We start from the raw sequence: 23,785 nt of genomic DNA, 5'->3' as shown, positions 1-23,785 counted from the left end.
CGTTTCGCTAGCTTGTAAACAAATCCATGTGCTTTATCGTTACCTTTTTCCACAGTTTGAAATAGCATAATGCACAATTTCTCCAGCAGAGGGGGAAATATAGCTAATCCTGCAAAGTTTCCCTTTAAGATTTGTTTTACAATTCACTACTAAGTTTGAAAATGATCCATCCATAATGCTGTCTCTGTCTGCTTGTGTCCTACAGCAGCAGGCATGGGCCACTGATGACGTGGCTCAGATCTATGACAAGTGCATTGCAGATCTGGAGCAGCACTTGCATGCCATCCCCCCAGCCCTGGCCATGAACCCACAGACCCAGGCTCTGCGCAGCCTGCTGGAGGCCGTGGTGCTCGCACGCAACTCCCGTGATGGCATCGCCGCCCTGGGCCTGCTCCAGAAGGTCAGCCTTTATTTGAACAGGTCTACAAAGGCAGTCTTTTTTTAAGGTGTCTGTGCACATGAAAACGGCCTTAACTTTGTAATTAACGATGGAAAGCTCTCTTGGAACTGTTGTAAATACGGGTGTGAGTCAGAGACGTATATTACATCAAATGAGGCGCGTTTGGTGCTTCAGAACAGTAATGCAGTGAGCAGGGCCTGGTGTATGAGACAGTCAAGAATGCTGAAGTCTTAAAAAATCACACTAGGAACAATAACTGTTGTTTTTGCCCTGTTATTACTGTTATAGTTATTATTCCCGGTGTGAACGGGCCCTTTATAAAGCATATTGTCATATAGCCTACATATAAGTTAGGTGTTTAATTTGATATGACCATGCTTTTGCCTTATTTGATATGGCCATCCTGATGCCTTGTGTAATTTCCTGTTTGATGTCATTTAAAAGTGTAGTCTCATATATATGAGAGTAGTGTCTCATTGGGTTTGTGTGTTCCTCTCAGGCTGTGGAGGGCTTGCTGGATGCCACCAGTGGTGCAGATCCAGACCTGCTCCTGCGCTACAGAGAATGCCACCTGCTGGTGCTCAAAGCACTCCAGGATGGACGGGCCTACGGCCCACAGTGGTGCAACAAGCAGATCACCAGGTGGGTGGCATTTGTAGCAGAGCTCGTATTGGCCAATACTGAATGTTAATTGTATCTTTTGACACGTGTTGGAACCCTAACTATTAGATGACTTAGATGATCGATCAATATGATTTTTTTTCTATTAGTCAATGTGTTGAATAGTTAAGTAATAGAATATTTTGCGTTTCAACTAAACTTGAATTTCAGTTGGAAGGAAATGAGCTAATTTTAGACTGTTAAACAGCCGCAGCTCATGGTTAATTTAGTTTTGTGAACAAGGCCGAGTTTCCTTCCACTCATTTCCTTTCCACATGCCTGCATACAGAAGATGTGCTTCCACACTGGTCTCTGCTTGCAACCTACATTGCAATGATGCAGAGTTGTTCATTTGTGCTGGTTTTACCCCATCACACAAAAAGCTACTCCATGAATCTAGAAAGAATGTTTCTATATTGAATCGGCTAGTTATTGCAAACAAGCATGCTTCATGACGTAACCAACTTGTTTTGACTGTTTTTGTAGTTGATTTTTGTCAGTCCAGTTGATAAGTGGTTGAAGGCCTGCCTGACCGCAATCTTTGTCGTGCTACAGTGCGCCTGTTTTAACTGCCTCTGTCCCCATCCCAATAACAGATGCCTGATTGAATGCCGTGACGAGTACAAATACAATGTGGAGGCAGTGGAGCTGCTGATCAGGAATCACCTGGTGAACATGCAGCAGTATGACCTGCATCTGGCACAGGTGAAACTCCTCATTGAATTCAGCACCATAGCAAATATTCATGAGGGATGTTGAGTGGCACAGAGTGCATTTGTGCTCATGTTGATGACTGATACCGTGTCCTTTTGTGTGTTGTAGTCGATGGAGAACGGGCTGCATTACATGGCAGTGGCATTCGCCATGCAGCTGGTCAAGTTGCTGCTCGTAGATGAGCGCAGCGTGAGCCACATCACAGAGGCCGACCTCTTTCACACCATCGAGACCCTGATGAGGACCAGCGCCCACTCCAGAGCTAATGCCCCAGAAGGGTGAGCGCACACACACACACACACGCGCGTGCGCACACACACACACACACACACACACACACACACAGATGAACCTGCATTGCACATACAAGCACATCCACATAATGCTCACATGACCTTTTAAGAGTTGTCATGAGGTTAAAGGGTGTCTTGTATCCCAGGCTGCCCCAGCTGATGGATGTGGTCCGCTCCAACTATGAAGCCATGATTGACCGTGCTCACGGCGGTCCCAACTTCATGATGCACTCTGGGATCTCCCAGGCATCTGAGTACGATGACCCTCCAGGCCTCCGAGAGAAGGCCGAGTACCTGCTGAGGGAGTGGGTCAACCTGTACCATTCTGCAGCCGCCGGCCGGGACAGTACCAAAGCCTTCTCTGCTTTTGTGGGCCAGGTACACTGCTTGTGAAATCCCAAAAGAATATCTATTTTAGTATGACGTGTATAAGGTTTTAAATTAATCATGAACACTGACTAGAGTACAAGAATACAAGTTACATGTATTGACTGTTTGTCCGTGACCTGCTGATGATGCCCATCAGAAGGCTTTTTTTTTTTTTAACGATTGCCTCTTGCGTCCCCCAGATGCACCAGCAGGGCATTCTCAAGACGGATGACTTGATCACGCGCTTCTTCCGTCTCTGCACTGAGATGTGTGTGGAGATCAGCTACCGGGCGCAAGCAGAGCAGCAGCACAACCCTGCTGCCAGCGCAGCCATCATCAGAGCCAAATGCTACCACAACCTGGATGCCTTTGTGCGCCTCATCGCTCTTCTGGTCAAACACTCTGGAGAGGCCACCAACACGGTCACCAAGATCAACCTGCTCAACAAAGTAAGGGGGGGAGGGGTGTGATGTTTCAATTATTTAGATGTTTTGTATGCAGGTAAAGGACCATCTTTTGCGGGGTAAAAAGTGCCCACTGTTTAAGTATTGCATAGTTTTGACATAAAAGGGAATGAGAAATATACAGTAGGTATTGGCAACAACAGAATATAGAAAGGCAGAAAATAGCACTCCAAGCACAACAATAGATTCCTTAGAAATGTTACATACAAGTTTGTTGATATTCCAAATCAGTCGTGCAGTGATTGATGCAAATGTAGGCGCTTGCGGAGGCTGCAGCCGGATGTGTCCTGACTGTGCTGTGTGTGGTTTGCAGGTGCTCGGCATTGTGGTCGGTGTTCTGATCCAGGACCATGATGTGAGACAGACGGAGTTCCAGCAGCTGCCTTACCACCGCATCTTCATCATGCTGCTGCTGGAGCTCAATGCCCCTGAGCACGTCCTGGAGACCATCAACTTCCAGACCCTCACTGCCTTCTGGTGAGCACCATGCTGCACCCCACACACCAGCACATACCAGCCCACAGTTACAGGTTGGGCCACATGACTAATATGTGTGTGTGCTTTACTCCACAGCAATACCTTTCACATCTTGAGGCCTACAAAAGCCCCTGGCTTTGTCTACGCATGGCTGGAGCTGATTTCTCACAGAATCTTCATTGCCAGAATGCTAGCACACACCCCACAGCAGAAGGTACATTTTCAGTGCTGGTTAACATGAATTCTTTCATAGTAATAAATGTGTTCTCTTCCTCCACTACATCATTTGTGTTGTGTTTTTCAGGGTTGGCCTATGTATGCCCAGCTGCTCATTGATCTGTTCAAGTACTTAGCCCCCTTCCTGAGGAATGTCGAGCTCAACAAACCTATGCAAATCCTGTACAAGGTACAACCCAAATTGTCACATTAACATCTTTTAAATATACACACTTCCTTGAATACATGCTTGTTAAGGACAGCAATGGGCTTTGTGTTCGTGATAAGCTGTGATTTAACATGGAGCCATGTCTGCTCTGTACTCGTAGGGCACTCTCCGTGTGCTTCTGGTCCTGCTCCATGATTTCCCAGAATTTCTGTGTGACTACCATTATGGCTTCTGTGACGTCATCCCTCCCAACTGCATCCAGCTGCGAAACCTGATCCTGAGTGCCTTCCCTCGCAACATGAGACTTCCAGACCCCTTCACCCCCAATCTGAAGGTATGACCTGTACAGCTTAGCATCTGCTCGTTCCAAAGGAATCTGTGTGGTCACTTTAGTGCCCATAAAAATGATGAAGTGGCCGGTATGAGTGGATTCACATTCTCAATCCCCCTTTCTCCCTACTAGGTGGACATGTTGAGTGAAATTAACATTGCTCCACGCATCCTCACTAACTTTACTGGAGTGATGCCCTCCCAATTTAAGAAGGATCTGGACTCCTACCTGAAGACGCGCTCTCCTGTCACCTTCCTCTCTGAGCTGCGCAGCAACCTGCAGGTAGGGGGCGCCACTCTGGGTCCCTGGAAGCACTTACAGCAAAGCGACACATCCTTAGACCAGGTTAAATTTTTTACTCTTTGGGCAAGTGTTCTTTGTTTGTGTTGTAGAAGTAGACTGTCTTGTTTGAGTGTGTGAATGTATTGTGAGAAAGGAGTACATCTTTTTTTGGCTTTGGGCATGCTTTAGCTCTCATGTTTTTGTACCTCTACACAGGTGTCCAATGAGCCTGGCAATCGCTACAATATTCAGCTGATCAATGCGCTGGTGTTGTATGTGGGCACTCAGGCCATCGCTCACATTCACAACAAGGGCAGCACCCCCTCTATGAGCACCATCACACACTCTGCACACATGGACATCTTCCAGAACCTTGCTGTGGACCTGGACACTGAGGGTAGGTCTCCGGCTGTGCTCATACTAAGTGTCTCCAGTAAGGTGATGTTCTGATGGATTGTCACTGGCCACCACGTCTCTCACCTGGACCCATATCCTTATTTTACAGGCCGCTATCTGTTCCTGAACGCAATTGCCAACCAGCTCCGCTACCCGAACAGCCACACACATTACTTCAGCTGCACCATGCTTTACTTGTTTGCTGAAGCTAACACAGAGGCTATTCAGGAGCAAATCACCAGGTAGTGTGCGCGTCTGTGTATGTCTGTCTATGTCTGTCTATGCCTGTGTGTGTGTGTGTGTGTGTGTGAGAGAGATCATTCCAGTAAGCAGAGACATGACTGTCTTCCTGTCCTGTGCAGGGTCCTGCTGGAGAGGCTGATTGTGAACAGGCCGCATCCATGGGGATTGCTCATCACCTTCATTGAGCTCATCAAGAACCCGGCCTTTAAGTTCTGGAGCCACGACTTTGTCCACTGCGCTCCAGAGATCGAGAAGTAGGTGCCGTTAATAACTCCTGTGTGAGACTGAGGAGGAGTCATATGTCTGACTTAACCACAGTGTTAAAAATTGAGGAAGTGTCCTTCACAACATTAGAATGTTAGAACACAGATAGAGATGGAATGAGGGGCACGCATAACATCTGACTTGACCACACTTAAGCATAATGGTCATTCTTCTATCTTGAAACCTACTTTCCTAGAGGTCTATCATGCTCATGCTCATGTCCTCACTCTACAGGTTGTTCCAGTCGGTGGCTCAGTGCTGTATGGGGCAGAAGCAGGCCCAGCAGGTGATGGAGGGCACAGGGGCCAGCTAGGCTGTACAGCCACCATCTCTGAGGTCGAAGAGAACCAACCCCAACCCACTAACTCTCACACTGATGCCGTCATCATCACTGTCAGCACTGAATTAAACTGGGACTTTTTTTTTTCTCCCTCTTCCCCCATTTAGATCAAAGGTTTTTTTTGTTTGTTTTTGGACAGAAAAAAAAAACGAAAGTTTCTTTTATTTATGTCATGAGGCCATGCTGTTAAATAAAGTTTTGAAGCCACATTGTAAATATTAAAAGGGACTACGAAGGATGATTTTTGCCCAAGCCATCTGATAGACTTTAATTTTTACATGACAGAGAAAACATCAGCATGCACCAATACAATATTGACTTTCTCCCAGACCCCCAACCATTGATTTTAGGTTTTTTTGTCTTCAAGACTGATTTGTTTTTGTTTTGAAACTTTATGGTGGTACTTTATGAAAGCTGCCTAATTTCTGTTTGGTTATTGTTCTTGGAGAGCAGGCAGTGTAGAGATCTCAACGAAGCTGGACAGGTGTGATTTTAGAGTGCTGGATTGGGGTAAAGGTAGCACCGTTTTAAAATGCGGGAATTATAGGTTCTCCCAGGCACGTGTAAAATTGTGGAATACTCAGAAATTTGATGGTAATTTGAATCTTGAATTTGTACAAAGATCCAAATTGCTGAACAAAAGATGGACCAATACAGCCCATTTTGTAAGGATTTTGAATGTTTTGTAAATGTATTGGTCCGAGTGTTGTATTTTGTAGTACTTTATAGTTGCCTTTAGTTCTTGCTACTTATTTCCTGTATGTATGCATTCTGTAGTTAACGCATTAAACACTTGAACTGCACCGCTGTCCTTTGTTTTCTGTTGTAGTTTTAAGGAAAATTGAGGATTTTAATGAAAGAATGAATGAAATCGCTGTTAAATTTAAAGTTAAACAGTTATCGTGATCAATCTGATCTGAGCTCAACTAATTTGCGGCTTACTATTAAGTGTGACGCTTTTGTGCTTGGCATCAGCATGTTACATTTGGGGGAGAGGTTCACTAAACATGTGTTGGTGGTACATGTGGTTTTGCGCCTGAGATTGTTGCCTAAGCCAAAACATTCTATTGCAGGTCATGAAAGTTAAATAGTCTAGTTCAGTCAAAATTACCTAAACCTAAGATGTTTCACAAAAGTAAATGTAATATTTTTTGGGACATAACAGTGTTTCGTATTATATAACAAGTAGAAAGAAGTATGTTAGGCCAGCCCCTTATGTCATTATTTCATCCCAGAACTCTGCAGCCCTGATTTTAGTTGGAGCAGCAAAACCATATGGACTGAAAATGCCAGACTTGCTGGTGGGTTCCAAATTTCCCCCTTAATGATTTCCACCTGCATCTTGGGGACATAACACTTATGTTTATGTTGATTAAGTGTGTTTGTGTGCTGGCCTCACGGTTGGGTCACACCTGCCATGACTGCTTCAGATCTCAGGACTGCATGTTAGACCCCACAGCACTACAGTCTACGCTCAGTACTACGTAATGTATGGTGCAAGATCGTGCCCCTTGGCCCACTGTTATTGCTTGGATGAATCGCAGTGGTGTGCTGAGCATCTCTTGGGTTCTAATGAAAGATTTAACAAGCAATGAGAATGAAACTTACCTGACAACCAAACTGAAAACTATGGGGAATCCTGCCTATTCCTTGTGCACCATGAAGCAACTCTCTTCAAGGGCCACAATGGCAATGGTAAGGTTAGAATATTACTGTAATTTAACTTGGTGGTTCTCAAATGGGGGACGCGTACCCCTGGGGGTACATGACATTTTAAAATATACATATTTAAAAAGTAGAATCCATGCAGAAATACTAAAAACAATTAATAAATATTAAATCATATTTATAGTTCAAGAGAATGTTGCATATGTTTTGCATATTTATGAAGTTTTAAATGGTTCATGTTGGAGTTTTAAATGGTTATATGGTCACTGTTTTCACTACATTAGTTTGAATCATTTGCAATAAATGTAGTCATGGACTATTAAAATTTAAAATGTTGAAAATAGTTTTTTCCCAAATGTTTGATTTTTTTGGTGTTTATCAGTTCCAACGTTTAATAAATTAGACACTGGTGGCACAGTGCTACGGAGCCCCTAAGGTGCGCACATGAAAGTTTCACGTGAGCACATGAAACTAAACTTTAGATTTTTTTTTTTGCTCATGTCCCCTTAGGGGCTCCGTATAGTACTCGGTTTTAAGTCTTTTTTTCTCAACTTAAAATGCTTTGCTCTGGTTAGGGGGTACTTGGCGGAAAAAAATATTTCACAGGGGGTACATCACTGGAAAAAGGTTAAGAACCACTGACAACTGACTGGCTATGTTTTCACAGTAGGCTACCATAGACAATTTCTCTGTAGGATGGGCAGTGAAGGCTAATCAGATGTATTACAGACAATGAAGCCTGGCTTAGCAAGTTTTTTTTATTTTATTGAAAGTTATGATCTCTTTGGATCTGTGTCCCTATGCCAGTTGCATGCTGGTTTTACTTCAGATATTCTGAGAATCAAACACGTACTTCTCAGAAATTGACAATCACAGAATCTGGACGGACGGGGTTGCTATTGACATATTGTGGCCTTGGCTATCACTTTCATCCTATAAACTCATGTAGGGCCTAATATTCTGTTAAAGAATGAAAGGCCTGCTCCTTTCAGTCCAGAGAACTATTTCCAAGAATGGCAAGCCGAGCATTTTCTTCGGTCCCTCCCTGCTGCACTTATTGGGGGCGGGTAAAACTCCCACTCAACCCGGAACTGCGAAAACAATCAATTACTCTTCTAAATTGTAAATATACTGTACATCACAACAATATTTGGATACGGTACGTTAACGGTAAGATCGTCGTTCATTACTTACATTGAAGGATACGAATGCGGCTTGACTTTACAACGCGCACTTCTTCGGGAAAAGTTTGAACAGGTAGGTTTCAAAGAAACGCGGAGTAGCCAACGTTAGCCTAAATACCACTGTGAAATTCGTTGTATGCTATCCCCATAATTTCGCGTCATCGGCTTTTTGCCGCAAAAAATGGCATGAATTTGAGCATAATACCACCCCTTAGTAGCCTACAGTTAAAACGTATTGTTTTAAGTTTTCTGTTTTTGTCGGTGACCTACGAGAACTTGCAGTGAAACTCAGCAGCACAGCGGCTTTCCATGCGTTAACGTTATTCAGGGTGACGCATATTTTAGTTCCCCAGATTTATATTAATTCGTATTAATACATTTTAAACCGTAGACTGTAAAAGTCTCGGGACATAACTGTTGGCTTCTATAAGGGCACGGGGGGAAGTTAATTAGTCCGTTGCCTGACCTGTACGCTTTAATAAGTTAGGCCAGGCCAGAGCTGGGATTCCTCCAGCAGTTTTTGGATATCCCTGCGTCAAAAAAATTCTGTTCGTCAGCATAAAAAATATGATATCCACCATTGGCCTGCATGTGTGTCTTAGGTGGAGAAATACAGTGACTCAAAGACAGAAACGCACATTATGTAGGACTTGATCTTCGATCTTGGCGTCATTGTGCTAGTGCTACTTGTTGGAACATGCCAGGAATGGGAGTCTGCACAAAGTTATACTTTATGGGTTACTACTAGTAACTAGGCTTTTCTCTGTTGTCTCCACCGTAAACAAACACCCTTATTGGGTAACTCTTGAGCAGTGGTGAGTGTTAAATGCATGCATGCAAGTATTTCAGAAACTGGAAGTTCTAGCTGGTTGTGGTCAGTAGCCTACTCTTTTCTCTCTCTCTCTCACATGTAGTTTACACCCTTAAGTTTCCTCTTTATAGCTTGCTGAGACATGACGATCATTCTCACTGCACTATATCCAAACATATGGAAAGACTTGAGTTGAGACTTGAGACATGCAACCCTGGAGGTTTGTTTGGCAATCATTAGGCTACACTGTTACTTCCTCCATGATGAGGAAGTACACACTCAGGTCCAGTCATTCTTAAAATTAGGTGTTGAGATTGTTTAACAGAGACAAATTGCAGTTCATTTTGGAAAGTGAAAGAGTGTGTAGGTTTTGGTGTAGATGCTGGAGTGTGAGGGTTGTCAGTGTTGAAAGGATTACTTTAGGTAGTTGGCCTACTGCAGCACAGCCTGAAAAATTGGATTAATCAGTAGATTACTTAAAATGTAATCAGTGACAAACAATCTCTCGGATTATCACATGGAGAAATCACCCAGATTGTTTAAAATATTTGTGACACCCCTGGTTATATTCTATTTCATAAATATCTTTGCATAATAACATCTAAACCAATAAATAACCTTGCCTAAGGTGCTATACTGCCAGGAAAGGTTAATATTTAGCCTAGTGCATTGACAAATATAATATTAAGGACTTAATGCTAATGAAAATATTTCCCCTATTTTAAATTTGTAAAAGTAAAAAGCACAGAAGATTAACATGAAGTTGCATCTGACAGAGCTGATATGCTGGTCCCTCTACCATATTAGGTGAAGGATTATACACCCCTCTGGTAGATTTACCAAGTCAAGCTCCGTTCAAATTCAAAGGTCCATATTTAGTTTTTTCTGTAATAGGGGCTCATGCCCAGTGTTCATCTGTTCTGATTAGTTTAGTTGTCTTATTGCTTAGCACATCATTTACTCAAGTCATGTTATCTCAGAGTAATTGTAAATTGAAATTGATGAATTTAGATTTCATGTACTTCATCCATTTGTGTTGTGTATTATATATTACACACACACACACACATATATATATATTCAATTATTCAATTACAACTGAAATCTGTTGAGAATCTGTTTGTGAATGTGTTATTACCCAGGGCTCAAACATAATAAGACCATTGCCATCAGGATGCCTCAGCAGAAAGACATAGTGAAGATCGCGATTCAAATGCCAGGGGCCTACCCTCAACTTATTCAGTTGGACCAGGTGAGCTTTTGATTATTGTGATCTAGTTGGCCCTTCAAAGGGCCAAAATGATGTAGAACACAAAGCTAAGCTTCATGTGTTAATTATCCCCTTTGTAGGAAGACCTTTGGTAAGCAGTTGTAGATAGTTTTTGAGCAAACGCATAACCATGTTTAGTTGATTATGATGCGTATTCCATTGGTATTAATTATATGGATAGTGCATATTATGTGTTTGTTTTATGTCGCCTAAGAGCACTATTGTTGCCATACCTCCACACAAGTTAATGCTGTAAACTTGTAATAGCAGGGTTTTTTGAAAGAGTCTTGGGTTGTGTATATCTCTGAAAAATCCCATTCAGATGAAATGAAGCTAATGAACAATGTTTTATGATGAACTACTTTTTGCAGTTTACCTTGGTAATTGATCCCTGTCATCACCTTTTCCTCTTGCTGTTTCCACAAAGGAGATAATGCAATTTATTTATTATGATGTGGGTGTTATTACTGTTGGGTAAACAATAATTATCTCACATATTTTATTCAACATCCCCAGTCCACACACTAACTTTACCATAAACCTTATAATTTGATGACCGCTCGTCAGACCACAAATTATAGAGCATTGATTGGTGTACCACAGTACACTAAAAATCTAAGATTGGTTGACCAGAGGTTTGACCACAAATGAAAGGGTAGCTCAGTTGCAGACATGGGAGTAGCTTGTCCTTTATGCTGTTTCCTTCCGCGACTGTGTACATTCCCAGTTGAAGTCATGATTCAGCCAGGATCTATTTAAAGGCTTGTTGTCTATATGAGCGGGTGCTTTATATGGTCCAAATCAGTGTTGTACTGTTTCTCTCCCACCAGAAAAAGCCCCTTAGTGCTGTCATTAAAGAAGTCTGTGATCGGTGAGTGCATGGCGTGTGTGATTGCTGTGATATGCGCCATTTATACAGCACTTTGAGCGTTAATATTCATGTCTTATTCTTTAGCCTAATGTAGTGAGTTATGTAATGGACACTGGTTAATTTTAGACTGAACAAAAATATAAACGCAGCACTTTTTTTCACTGTTTTTGCACTTATTTTTCACAAATTGTAGTAAAAGGTATGATTTGTTTTGGCACACAAAAGGTTTATTTCTCTCAAATGTTGTACACAAATTTGTTGAACTCTGTGTTTGTGGGCACTTCACCTTTGCTAAGATAATACAGCACCTGACAGGTGTGGCATATCAAGAGTCTGATTAAGAATCATTGCAGAGCTTTCCACAGATGTGCCTTGGACTAGTCATAATAAAAGTCCACTCCACAATGTGCTGTTTTATCACACATCACAGTGTCACCCAAAGATTGGGAGGAGTGTACAGGTGGCATGCACACTGCAGGAAGGTCCAACAGTTGCCTCTGGGCTAAAGTGTAAAGTAAAGTAAACTTTCTGAACAAAAATTGAGAGAACTAAACCTTGTGTACATGGAAGTAGTCTTCTATCTTTTACCTCTACTCATGAAAAACTATTGTTTTTTTGTTCAGTATATGTAATAGAAATGCCTGTCAATATGCACTCCTGTAGGTGGAATCTGCAGGGCCCAGACAACTATGCCCTTCAGTATGCAGACGGTGTCCAGACCTACATCACTGAGTCTGTAAGTCATGGCTCTTTCCCTGCCCCCTCCACCAAGGAGCTGCTGTTTTCAGTGCACTTTGTTGGGTTGTTTGTCTTTGTTTGTCTATCTGTAAGCAGGAATTACACAACAAATGTCAACCCAATTGTTATGTAAGTTGGTGGCAAGGTGTAGAACTAAGGTGTAGTTAAAGAAATCAGAGGAAAATAGTGTTGGTTCTTTAAGCAACGTTGGAGGCATTCCAAAGTCACAGGAACTTGGGTATGGGTGTTACCTCTGTCCTATTTCTCCCTTTTGTTCTCATTTTCACTTTGTTGTATTTGCTGTCCTCCTCCGGATATCTTGACCATAGATGCTGTTGTGTCCATTTGGGTGCTCTTGACATTTTGTTTGTTTTTTGCTCAACCATGTTGCAACCGTGTGTTTCTTCTAGAATCGTCTGGACATTAAGAATGGCAGCATTCTACGCTTGACCAAGGCCCCTGTAAGTCTTCTAATACAGGAACATAACACTGAAGTCCCATCAATACAGTATTTATCATACAACTGTATAACTGTATGCCGGTTGTTTTATGTTGTCATGGGTACAAACATGCTGCATGTATGCATGTTTTCATGGCCTGCACATTTTCAGGATGAGCTAAATTAAGCAAATGGGGAATAGAATAGCTTGAAATGTCATGGAAGCTTGGTTTAAAGTATATTGAGCAAGAGGTGCATTCAGATTTGGTGAACAGAGGATGTTTGTGGCAGTTGTCTCATCTGTTTTATTTACAGTTTCAAGCAAATAATATGAAATGTTTACCAAAAAAAGTTAAAAGAAAGCACATTCAACAAAAATGTTTGCCAAATTTGAGCACTTTCAGGCTCTGGGGCACTAACCATGTTTTGTAGTTTACCCCTTTCATTGAGGATAAACTCCTGATTCTTGTGTGTGTGTGTGTGTGTGTGTGTGTGTGTGTGTGTGTGTGTGTGTGTGTGTTAGAGCCGCTGTGCTGAAGACTTGTTTAAGGGCATACAGAGCTCAGACTCAGGAGTGCGCTGTGATTCGCTGAAGCAGCTGGCCTCCTTGTCAACGGACGTCACGTTTGCCCAGGAATTTATCAATCGTGATGGACACTCCCTGTTGGTGAAGATTGTGGAAGACCATAATGAGTGAGTTTAGTCAAATCTTTTAATGTACTTGGAAGTGTGTTAACTCTGTTCAGTTCAGTTGTGTTCATTTTATGACAGAGCACTCTATGAAAAGATCAGATGTGGCATATCAATACATGTTGTTGCCACAAGATGGCACAGTAGACTTGCCTGACTCTCTAACACCAGACGGTCAACTGTGTCTTTTGAAGGTCTGCTGTCATTATGACTCATACTCTGATGGGCTTCATGGAACTGATGGACCATGGGATTGTATCATGGGAGAACCTGTCCTTAATCTTCATAAAGAAGGTGGGAAGTGGCTATAAATGTTGAGGTGTTCAGTGTCTCTTCTCTTCTGTGTTTTGGGCTGCTCTGTTGTACCTTCAGCACCCTGGTTGAATGCCTTTGTTCCATCTTGTGTGTCCCTGTTCAGATCGCCAGTTTTGTGAATGCGAAGGCGTTGGACGCGTCCATCCAACAGGTCTCACTGGCCATCCTGGAGAGCATGGTCCAGAGCAGCAGCAGCCTCTTCCACCACATCATGCAGGAGGTCACCCTGGAGAGGCTCATATTACACCTGCAGGTGTAAGCAGCAAGCGCCTCTGCACTCTAGATGCTTCTTAGCCTTTTGACCTCTCGCTCAAAACACACACACATACTCTCTTTGCTCCCTGCTCCCTCTCTCTCTCTGTCTCTCTTGACCTACTCTCAGGACAAACCAGCAGATTCAGACAAAAGCCATGGCCCTGTTGATGGCATTGCTCCAAACAGCTGGGGAAGAAAAAAGACGGGTCAGTGGTCTTCTCAATGTTGAAAGTCCTGTAGTGTAGAATTGTACATCTGTATGACCGTGTGTGTCCTCTACTCTGATTTCAGGAGCTGTTTGATTTCCTTGCTAAGAAAAACCTTCGCCAATACATTTACAAGGTAAACTCCTCATTTGAGCATGAGTGTCACATGTAAAAAAGATTGATGCAATATTTGAATCCTATAATTCAGCTCATTACCACTCGCATCACCACTGGGACTGGCAAGCAGGATTTAAACATTTCGCAGCTGTTCCATTCACGGCATTAGGAAGTGAGGCTTACACTATCTCTAACCTCAATCACGTCAAAACCATGATTGTAGAGATGTGATGGCCTCCGTTTCCAAGGAGACTCTTCACTGAAATGTCCCAATGCTCTTATGGTGATCTATTGAGCTTTGCTGGCCTTCTGTTTCTCTGTCCAGAACATCATCCACAGCTCGGGTCCAGTGGGGGACGAAATGGCCCACTACCTGTATGTCCTGCAGTCCCTCTCCCTTAACCAGCTGGAGCCGCGCATGAGGACGCCTCTCGACTCCTACAGTCAGGTGGGCCCTGCTTGCCCTGTCCAGAAATACATCATCAGCTACTGTGATGACCACCTAGCACCTACGTGTCACTCTTACCCAAATCAGATGAGCTCTGATCTTCTCCCATTGTCACTCCCTTACCAAACTGTCACTGTTTTTCTGTAATCTCAATACTGTGTCCATAATCACAATAGGCCCATAGCTCAGTCGTGGCTTACTGGTTAGGGCTTCGGGTTTGGAACCGAAGGGTTGCCGGTTCGATTCCTGACCAGTGGGAACGGCTGAAGTGCCCTTGAGCAAGGCACCTAACACCTCACTGCTCCCCGAGCGCCACTATGGCAAGGCAGCTCACTGCTCTGGGTTAGTGTGTGCTTCACCTCACTGTGTGTTCACTGTGTGCTGAGTGTGTCACTAATTCACGGATGGGATGAATGCAGAGACCAAATTCCTTGTATATGCAAGTATATTTGGCCTAGAAACCTGATTTTACATTTACATTCATGTTCCAGCAGTGTCCACACAGTTTAGCCTCTGTACCCACTCCCTGCTTGTGTGTGTGTGTGTGTGTGTGTGTGTGTGTGTGTGTGTGTGTGTGTGTGTGTGTGTGTGTGTGTGTGTGTGTGTGTGTGTGTGTGTGTGTGTGTGTGTGTGTGTGTGCGCCTACAGGATCAGAGGGAGATACTGCATGCCCTGAGACAGGCTGCATTCGAGACGGAGAGCGAGAACAGCTTGAGTACTGAGCGCCGGCGCTCCCTCTGTGCAAAGGAGTTTAAAAAGCTGGGCTTTTCTGTGAGCAAAAACCTCACCTCATTACCAATTCTTGTTGTTTTTAATCACTAGAAGGTCATAATCATAAGACGTTTATTCAGTGAGTTTCAAACTTTTTCAAACTCAAAGTTTCATGTCCATGTCCACATGTTTGGTGCATTCATATTTTTATTTATAGACTTGAGGAGGAATTGTTGTATTTCTCTGACAGAACAATAGCAACCCAGGGCAGGATCTGAACCGCACACCTCCAGGTCTCCTGGCTTTGGACACTATGGGCTACTTTGCCTCCCGCAATCCTGACGCTTTCAGCAGGGTGAGCACACCACTTGTTTATGACAAATGTTGTTTGAGAGCTTCACAAAACTTCCACAAATCAGTTTATTTTAGAGGTGCTATGTCAGGAAAGAATTTACAGTTGCAATATTAAGACCATGAGGTGGTGTATCACTGTGCCAAAAGCACTACATCAATGTTGCGTAACTTTGTTTTCTTCTTTTTCTCGGCCTCTTGTTCCCTCCATCAGTTTGTTCTGGAGAACAGCAGTCGGGAGGACAAGCACGAGTGTCCATTTGCCCGCAGCAGTATCCAGCTCACACTTATCCTCTGCGAAATCTTACGCATTGGAGAACCACGTGAGTACATTGTGTGTGTGTGTGTGTGTGTGTGTGTGTGTGGGGGGGGGGGTGTGTGATTTTTGTGACCCTTGTGAAGCGTGACCTTCATCCTCCTCTCTGCCCATCTGCTAGCGTCTGAGACGGGCTCGCACTACCACCCGGTCTTCTTCTCCCAGGACCGGCTGCTGGATGAACTCTTCTGCATCTGCATCCAGCTGCTCAACAAAACCTGGAAGGAGATGCGGGCCACCCAGGAGGACTTTGATAAGGTGCTTTGTCTTCCTTAAATCTGACTCCTTGCACTAGTGTCAGAGGCATTACATTATGTTAGCACGTCAGTGCCACACATGTATACCCAAAGAGTTTGTTAATATTTTATTATTTGGGTTAGTAAGCATACACATGGGTTGTATCAAAATCATATAACTGAATCATGTTGTTCTTCAGTGTTTAAATCATAGAACTGAATCATGTTGTTCTTCAGTGTTTAAATCATAGAACTGAATCATCTTGTTCTTCAGTGTTTAAATCATAGAACTGAATCATCTTGTTCTTCAGTGTTTAAATCGATTTTATTCTGACTAGAACTGGGCAGAATTGGTCTTTTGTGTCATTGTTGATCCATGCTAGACTGAATTTCCCTGCACATGCATTTGAAAGCTAGAGTCCACTAGTCTGTTGAAAGGCTGCTGATATTTCAGCTCAACAATTAAATGATGGCCCTCCATTCTGTACTTTTGAAGAAACATGTTGATTGTAGTTGATTGGTTAGAATTGTGTATGGCTCTGTCCGTGGCCCTTATTCTCATACCCAGGACTGTGCAGAGTTTTGCATTTAGGCAAAGCCAGAACAGACTACTAGACGACCATAATGAGCAATTAGAATCTAAGGACTATGCCATGTCTCTATTTGAAGATGATCTAGAATGGAACACTATTTCTACCTTTGCTTTGTTAAATAAGGAGAGCGTTTGTCAGTGGTCATTCCAAAGGCAGACTGTAATGCAAACACAGACTGTGACGCACAGCATCCCTCTGATCCCCGCCCGCCTCCACATGCTACGTCACCACTTGAGTTGGACATCCAGGTAGAGGCTGCTGGAGCCTGTTGTGGGAACAAAGCATTAGGAGTAACAATAGGCTGTAGTGTACTAGTTATGATTATTAAAGCGGCAGCCGTGGCCTACTGGTTAGCCCTTGAGCAAGGCACCTAACCCCTCACTGCTCCCCGAGCGCCGCTGTTGTTGCAGGCAGCTCACTGGGCCGGGATTAGTGTGTGCTTCACCTCACTGTGTGTTCACTGTGTGCTGAGGGTGTTTCACTAATTCACAGATTGGGATAAATAGAGACCAAATTTCCCTCACGGGATCAAAAGAGTATATATACTTATACTTATACTATACTAAAGCCTTAGGAGAGACAATAGGCTATACTGTACTAGTTATGATTATTAAAGCATTAGGAGAGACAATAGGCTGTACTGTACTAGTTATGATGGAGACAATATGCTATACTGTACTAGTTATGATTATTAAAGCATTAGGAGAGACAATAGGCTGTACTGTACTAGTTATGATGGAGACAATAGGCTATACTGTACTAGTTATGATGATGGAGAGCCCCTAATGGTTAAAAATACTGGCACATCTAGATGGCACAATACAGGAATGTTGTCACGAATAAGGTTGCATTTTAAAAGTGTGTTTAGTCATAAATCCTGACCTTTTGACCTTTTGGCAGTGACAAGTGTCTGGCCAGCAGACCTTTATTGTTCACACTCACACATGCTCTCCCACAATCCTCCTGGGCAGTATAATCAGGTCACATCTTTTTACGAGGGTATTAGAGACACAAAAAGAAAGCCAGGCCGAGGCAGAAATGCAGCGGGAGGAACACAAGCACTCCAAACAATCAGTTAGTTCCATCAGCATTTACCCCCACATAGACCTGCACACAGACAACACCAACACAACAGAGCTCAGGAGAGTGCACTGAACACAGCCTTGTTTTGTCATGATCAAAAGCACATATTGTACAACCAGTGCATACTATAATGCAACCAGTGCATACTATAATGCAACAATGCTTTGTTTATCAAGTTTTTTTTGTGGATATTTTTTTAATTTTTATTTGGTTGATTTGAAAGAAAATGAATTGTGTAAATGAAGTCAGGAAGAAGAGTTGTCATGGATCTGCACAAAGGCTGAGTAGAGGACTGAATAGGGGCTGTGTGAAAAACCGATTGAGATGTTGGCCTAATTGGAATGTTATTTCTAGTATTGTACTGTACTGCATGTCCTTCAGTTCCACTGACATCTGTTTGCTGCTGCCCTACCGATTTCCAGCATTCTGGATTTCTGACAAGTCACAAGACCTACTGTTAATCGACCCTGGCAATGTGCTTCTGGAAGCTAGTTGCCTGAGGTCAGTGTGTGTGTGTGTGTGCGTGTGTGTGTGTGTGTGTGTGTGTGTGTGTGTGTGTGTGTGTGTGTGTGTGTGTGTGTGTGTGTGTGTGTGTGTGTGTCAGTGGGCAGTCACAGCCACACATACTGTCATGATGGAATTGGGTCTGCTGCAGTTGTTCATGGCTGAGGTAGAACAGCGGATACTCTCCTATGCGTCTGTCTGCTGTGGAGGGTTGATGTACTGAAAGGAAGAAAGGGATAGAGAGGTAAAGCAAAAGAAAACAGAACTAGAAGAAGAAGGTGGAGTGGCTACCCAAGTGTCTATTTACAAAATACTCTCAGCTGGGGACGACTTGTGTCATGACCGTGAGCTCGTCAGTCTGTTCTGAATGTTCTCCAGTTTCTGGTTCATCTTCTGCATACAGGGATTTTATGAAAGACTAACACATGGAGGTCAGTTCTATTTTTTCAGATACATTGTTTTGCCTGTATTGCTATGTAAAAATATTTTGTAAATAGGACTGTCGTTCATAATTTGATTTGATATGATTATTTACAATAGTGTACATTTGAAAGTTGTATGGGAATAATGCATGGATATTCTAAAATGCCAGTTGTATTTGTACAGCATAGGTTCTAGTTCTGTTGTTTTATTCTAGGACTGACTTCCATACCAGAACAGTTATAGTGTGTGTCTGAGAGCAGATGTGAGAGTTGCCATCAGAGAGGGGGGCTTTTATTGCATTACTGAAGACTATGCATTTTATATAGAATTTATAGTGACAATATGAAAATGAGTCATTGTGTCTTTTTCTATCTGGGAGGGCTTATTGTTTTAAAACCGCTTTGCTCATAACAGGGGAGGGGACACATGTTCAGTGTCCTTGCCTCAAGGGCAGGGGAGTGGGGGCATGGTCACCCTGAGTCAGACTACATCAGTGTCAGATGGCTGGTCAGTTGGACCTCTGAGATGAACCGCTTCAGTCTAGACATGTTTCATTCAGAAGTTGACAACCCTATGATGTGGTTGGATCTTGGTCACACAAAAACACCAACAGGTGCAAGACCTTTTGGCTGTGAGGTTGCCTTGATATTTTGCATTTAACACTCCGAGAACATAGTATTGCATTTGTCTAAACAAAAGGGGTCTGCAAAATAATTTGCTTTAAAGTTGTGGTTTATCATTTTAAAATTGATACTGTAGCTACAGATGACAACCCTTTTCACCAATAAGTTAAGTTGTGTGTATTCGCTCCCACCCACATTAACATTGAACTTGAATCACTTCACTCAAGTCGCTAGCTCGCTGATGAATATGGAGAAATGTGGATTTTGCATCACTTGATGACGTGGAAGAGGTTGCAGAAAACATGGGATAGTGAACCTGGCCATAACTTCAGAGAATACAAATGGCATCATGCCTAATTGTTCCGATCAGGATGGGGGTCCTCAGAAATGTTTTCCCCCACAAGGGTTCCTTGGAACCAAAACGTTTGAGAAGCCCTGTGCTAAGAACAAAGCCTTCTTCACAACTGATCATTTTAGTTTCCATAACATCCACACCTGCTTTCTGTCCAGGTTATGCAAGTTGTACGAGAGCAAATTACAAGGACTCTGTCCAGTAAGCCTACCTCTCTGGAGCTGTTTAAGAATAAAGTGAATGCGCTCAACTACAGTGAGATCCTTAAGCTGCGTCAGACCGAGCGACTGCACCAGGAGGAGACTCTTGCTCCCCCTGTCCTGTGAGTCCACTGCATCTGCTGTTTTTTAATTATTATTGTTCGTAGGCAGAAGTGTGATGTCAGGAGCACACCTCATGTTTATCATTATTATTGTTAGATGTCAGGAGTGTACCTCATGTTTATCATTATTATTGTTAGATGTCAGGAGTGTACCTCATGTTTATCATTGTTATTGTTAGATGTCAGGAGTGTACCTCATGTTTATGTGTCCTTATGCGGTTGAGGCCCGTCTGTGTGTAGATCCTTTCTTCCACCCCTGTATGCTATGCTGCCCTGCTTAGTCAGTATTTGTCACTAAACAAAAATAAATGTCTTGGGGCCCTGTCTGCTTTATTGATACATAGCAAAGTGCATCTTTCACTTGGATGAAGGCATGTTTACACACGTGTATCCTTGACGAGTGATCGTGTGTCACCTTGTGTGCTGTGCTGTGCTGTGTATCAGTGAGCTGAAGGAGCGTCTGAAACCTGAACTCTTGGAGCTGATCCGCCAGCAGAGACTCCACCGCCTTTGCCACGGCACACTGTTCCGCAAGATCAGCAGCCGCCGGAGACAGGGTGAGTCCCATGCCATGGGCCAGACACACTGCAGCTTCAGGCTGTGGTCAACTTTTAGTCAATTTTTAACTTTAACACAAACGAGTTTTGGCACGACTCTCCAAAACATGACTTATTTTGTCAAGGTTTTTATGGATTTTACTGATCCCCAAAAGCTTATGTCTGTGGAGGGTAGTGCAGTGAAGGAAATCAAGGAAGCACAGAAAAACCTTTCCTTAGTTCAACACAGAAAAAAACCTATGTCCTTAGTTCTACTTGGAGCTATACCTTTGTTGTGTTTTTTATTTTTAGACAAATTGTGGTACTGCCGCCTCTCACCCAATCACAAAATGCTTCACTATGGTGATGTGGAGGAAGAAGCAGAGATGCCTTCTATTGAGGCACTTCAGGAGAAGAGTGAGTGTGATGGGGCCTGTATCTGTAGCTGTCCATGTCTTCTGATACTCTGTTCTTGTGTAAATGCATCAACAGTACTGAATATGGTTACCAATTCTTCTCTTAGTTCCTGTGGCTGACATCAAAGGTTTGCTGACCGGGAAGGACTGTCCTCACATGAAGGAGAACAAAGGCAAACAGACAAAGGTCTCAATCGCTGCAATAACGAACGTAGTCCATATCTATTGTCAATACAGTATGCTAGATGCAGTTGCTTTCAAACACTCAAACCTCACCCATATTTCTGATTATAGGTAGTTCATCAGTAATCCCAGGACACTGGCTTGTCAACTGTGTCTGTGGTGTTTTGTCTTAACATCTTACAATAACATCTAATCAGGGTGTTACATCTCTTCGTAGGAAGTGCTGGATCTTGCATTCAGCATAACATACGACGTAGAGGAGTATAGCCTGAATTTCATCGCCTCATCCAGGACAGATGTAAGATAGCTTTCATTTCTTTGTTGGTAGATATTTCACTTCCTTGCGTAAGCCTGTGTTTGACCATGTTCTGGGTGTCCCTCAGTTCTGCCTGTGGACAGACGGCTTGAATGTGCTCCTGGGCCGCGACATGAGCAGCGAGTGCATGCGCAGTGAACTGGAGATCCTCCTGTCCATGGAGATCAAGCTGCGCCTCCTGGACCTGGAGAATGTGCCCATCCCCGAACGCGCCCCGGCCGTCCCCAACCCCCCGAGCAACTTCAACTTCTGCTACGACTTCAGCCAGGCTGAGCAGTAGCCTCACGCAGTGTACTGGTCAGTGGGTGTAAGGGGAAGGAGCTGCCTGTCCTTATAGACCGCCTGGCTTAGTATGAGTGAGCAGAGATATAGAGAGTGAAGATACTGCTTTGGAGTCTGTGTTGCTCTTTAAGATGAGTGGACCCACATGTTGACATTAACATGCTAGACTGGATGACACTTTGTATAGCCATGGTACCTGGAAAAGAGGCATTCATTTTGAAAGCTTGAGGTCTTGTAATAATTATTTTTATTTTCTGCTTTCCCTCATCTGTCCAAATTCTTTATTGTTATTTTTTTTACATTCACGTAGTATTGACTTGATTAATTGCCATCGTTCCGCTTTCTGTAGCACTCTTATGTTTCTGTATTTCAAGTGATTCGTAGATAGGCAGCTGTAGGCAGAGCACTTTTCACAGGTGTGGATGGGAGAACTCTTGGTACTTGCCTTTGTTTTTTTCAGCCTAATTTAATTGAGTTAATGTCACCGGTACTTGAGTAGCAATAGCAAGTCATTGTGAGACCTGAAACAGTGCTGAACTGGAGCACTAAATACTGTATGGTCACTAGCTGCTGAACTGATATGGTGATCTTAGGTACTAAATATTCTGGGGTGTAGCCTAAGCTGCTGCTTGTAGGTTGCCCCCTAATTTTATAGATAGTTTGCCTTTCTATGCCATGACAACTGAGCTTTGGTCTACAAGCATGATGATTGAGGACAGGATTTCAATGAATTCCTCTACAGTGTCTAATGGTTGGCTGTTGTTTTTTATTCCAAGTAGATACAGATATTAGGGTAATGCTACACATATGATGCATGTTGCTTAACTGGATAGGTTCCAGGAACTGCTAGGTGGCCAAAAAAGACCCTCTTCTTATACTTCAGAAAATGTATTTTTCACTTCTAGAAATATTCTATTTCTCTTTCCAAAAAGGTCCTATAAAGTAAAGTTGGGGAATATTGTAGATATTGCGCATTTTAAATTGCCATCCTCTCTTAGGATATCAGAGATTGTCAATATGTAAAAATAGGTAGAGAATGTATTTTACTTTTATGTAACTGTGGAGAACTTACAAGATATTGTATTATATACTGTATGACAAAGACCTATTCCAGTCCTTACATTTCAGAACCCAGAGTCTTGGCCAGATAATACTTGTGATGAGTAAATTATGTCTGGGAGCAACTCATGAGCACAAACAGCCCTGTGATGCCATTCACCACGACTGTCATTCTTAAGTTGAATATCTTTTCAATCATGTCACACTTGAAATGTGACATCAGTGGCGTTCAATTTGTACCACAGTTGTTAAACCTGGAATATTTTTAACATATTCATTTACAAATTGTTTTATTTGACTTTGTAAATCATTGTATATTCTTACACTGAAATGTTCATTTTTACAGCTAATTAATATTGGTCCCAAACATTGGTGATTTGTATCAGTATAACTTATGGGAAAATAGTTTCAACCTCACTTTGTCATTTAATCACTTAACCATTTCTACCTACATTAAAATGCCTTTTTGTCGCATTTCAAAAACACAATGACTTAATCCTAAATAGATTATGGAAAACAATCGAAGCATCTTTCACTTTATGATGTGACACTAACCTATGTTTCTACCACTAACCTAATTTCTACATTGTTTAATGTAGAAATGAATATGTCCCCTTGTGTTGTGGTGCTAATTGCTATAACATCTAATGCTACACTGCATCTTTAAGTCTACAGTGACATGTATGTTTTTTCTTCATACATTCTTTCTTTATACATTGATGTTCTTTTCTTTTTATCATCATTTCCCCAAGAAGGATTGTTGAATGTAAATGTTGTCAGATGTTATTGGGAATGTCCAGACTCCATACACCTGCACTGTCTGATTTTGTATTTATTTAGCTCTTTTTG

General features: G+C 42.7%; 2 protein-coding genes across 16 annotated transcripts in view; both read left to right on the top strand.

Annotated features, from left to right (window-relative positions):
- Window positions 1–6,421, top strand: part of cnot1 (CCR4-NOT transcription complex, subunit 1) — a 30,303-nt gene extending 23,882 nt beyond the window's left edge. For 8 of the 13 annotated variants that reach the window (XM_048256872.1, XM_048256871.1, XM_048256874.1 and 5 more), the window contains 15 exons: window positions 206–400; window positions 900–1,042; window positions 1,657–1,765; window positions 1,883–2,052; window positions 2,214–2,445; window positions 2,637–2,885; window positions 3,214–3,377; window positions 3,474–3,591; window positions 3,682–3,783; window positions 3,923–4,096; window positions 4,226–4,438; window positions 4,592–4,772; window positions 4,881–5,013; window positions 5,134–5,268; window positions 5,513–6,421. In XM_048256872.1, coding sequence (XP_048112829.1) covers window positions 206–400; window positions 900–1,042; window positions 1,657–1,765; window positions 1,883–2,052; window positions 2,214–2,445; window positions 2,637–2,885; window positions 3,214–3,377; window positions 3,474–3,591; window positions 3,682–3,783; window positions 3,923–4,096; window positions 4,226–4,438; window positions 4,592–4,772; window positions 4,881–5,013; window positions 5,134–5,268; window positions 5,513–5,591 — 2,397 coding nt within the window. In that variant the 3' untranslated portion in view covers window positions 5,592–6,421. The remainder of the gene's footprint in view (window positions 1–205; window positions 401–899; window positions 1,043–1,656; window positions 1,766–1,882; window positions 2,053–2,213; window positions 2,446–2,636; window positions 2,886–3,213; window positions 3,378–3,473; window positions 3,592–3,681; window positions 3,784–3,922; window positions 4,097–4,225; window positions 4,439–4,591; window positions 4,773–4,880; window positions 5,014–5,133; window positions 5,269–5,512) is intronic. The other 5 variants (XM_048256881.1, XM_048256880.1, XM_048256877.1 and 2 more) reach the window with 1 other exon arrangement.
- Window positions 6,422–8,186: 1,765 nt separating this feature from the next.
- elmo3 (engulfment and cell motility 3) lies at window positions 8,187–22,598 on the top strand. 3 transcript variants are annotated; one of them, XM_048257740.1, is made up of 21 exons: window positions 8,187–8,456; window positions 10,424–10,533; window positions 11,382–11,422; window positions 12,086–12,158; window positions 12,571–12,621; window positions 13,123–13,292; window positions 13,484–13,583; window positions 13,708–13,859; window positions 13,987–14,065; window positions 14,151–14,201; window positions 14,508–14,630; window positions 15,279–15,401; window positions 15,592–15,696; window positions 15,907–16,015; window positions 16,130–16,266; window positions 19,981–20,144; window positions 20,589–20,701; window positions 20,993–21,097; window positions 21,204–21,283; window positions 21,497–21,577; window positions 21,663–22,598. In XM_048257740.1, exons 1-21 carry the CDS (start codon window positions 8,300–8,302, stop codon window positions 21,873–21,875), a joined length of 2,337 nt encoding a protein of 778 aa, XP_048113697.1. In that variant the 5' UTR covers window positions 8,187–8,299; the 3' UTR covers window positions 21,876–22,598. The 3 variants fall into 3 exon arrangements, with proteins under 3 accessions (XP_048113697.1, XP_048113698.1, XP_048113699.1); XM_048257741.1 differs by having other exon boundaries at window positions 8,187–8,543; XM_048257742.1 differs by lacking the exons at window positions 8,187–8,456; window positions 10,424–10,533; window positions 11,382–11,422; ... (10 more) ...; window positions 15,907–16,015; window positions 16,130–16,266 and adding an exon at window positions 18,572–18,855.
- Window positions 22,599–23,785: the final 1,187 nt, after the last annotated feature.

Source organism: Alosa alosa, chromosome 11 (assembly GCF_017589495.1).
Source record: "Alosa alosa isolate M-15738 ecotype Scorff River chromosome 11, AALO_Geno_1.1, whole genome shotgun sequence".
NCBI classification, from domain to species: Eukaryota; Metazoa; Chordata; class Actinopteri; order Clupeiformes; family Clupeidae; genus Alosa; species Alosa alosa.
Note: the sequence above shows the minus strand (reverse complement) of the source record. Positions and strands in the feature narration are given on the sequence as shown.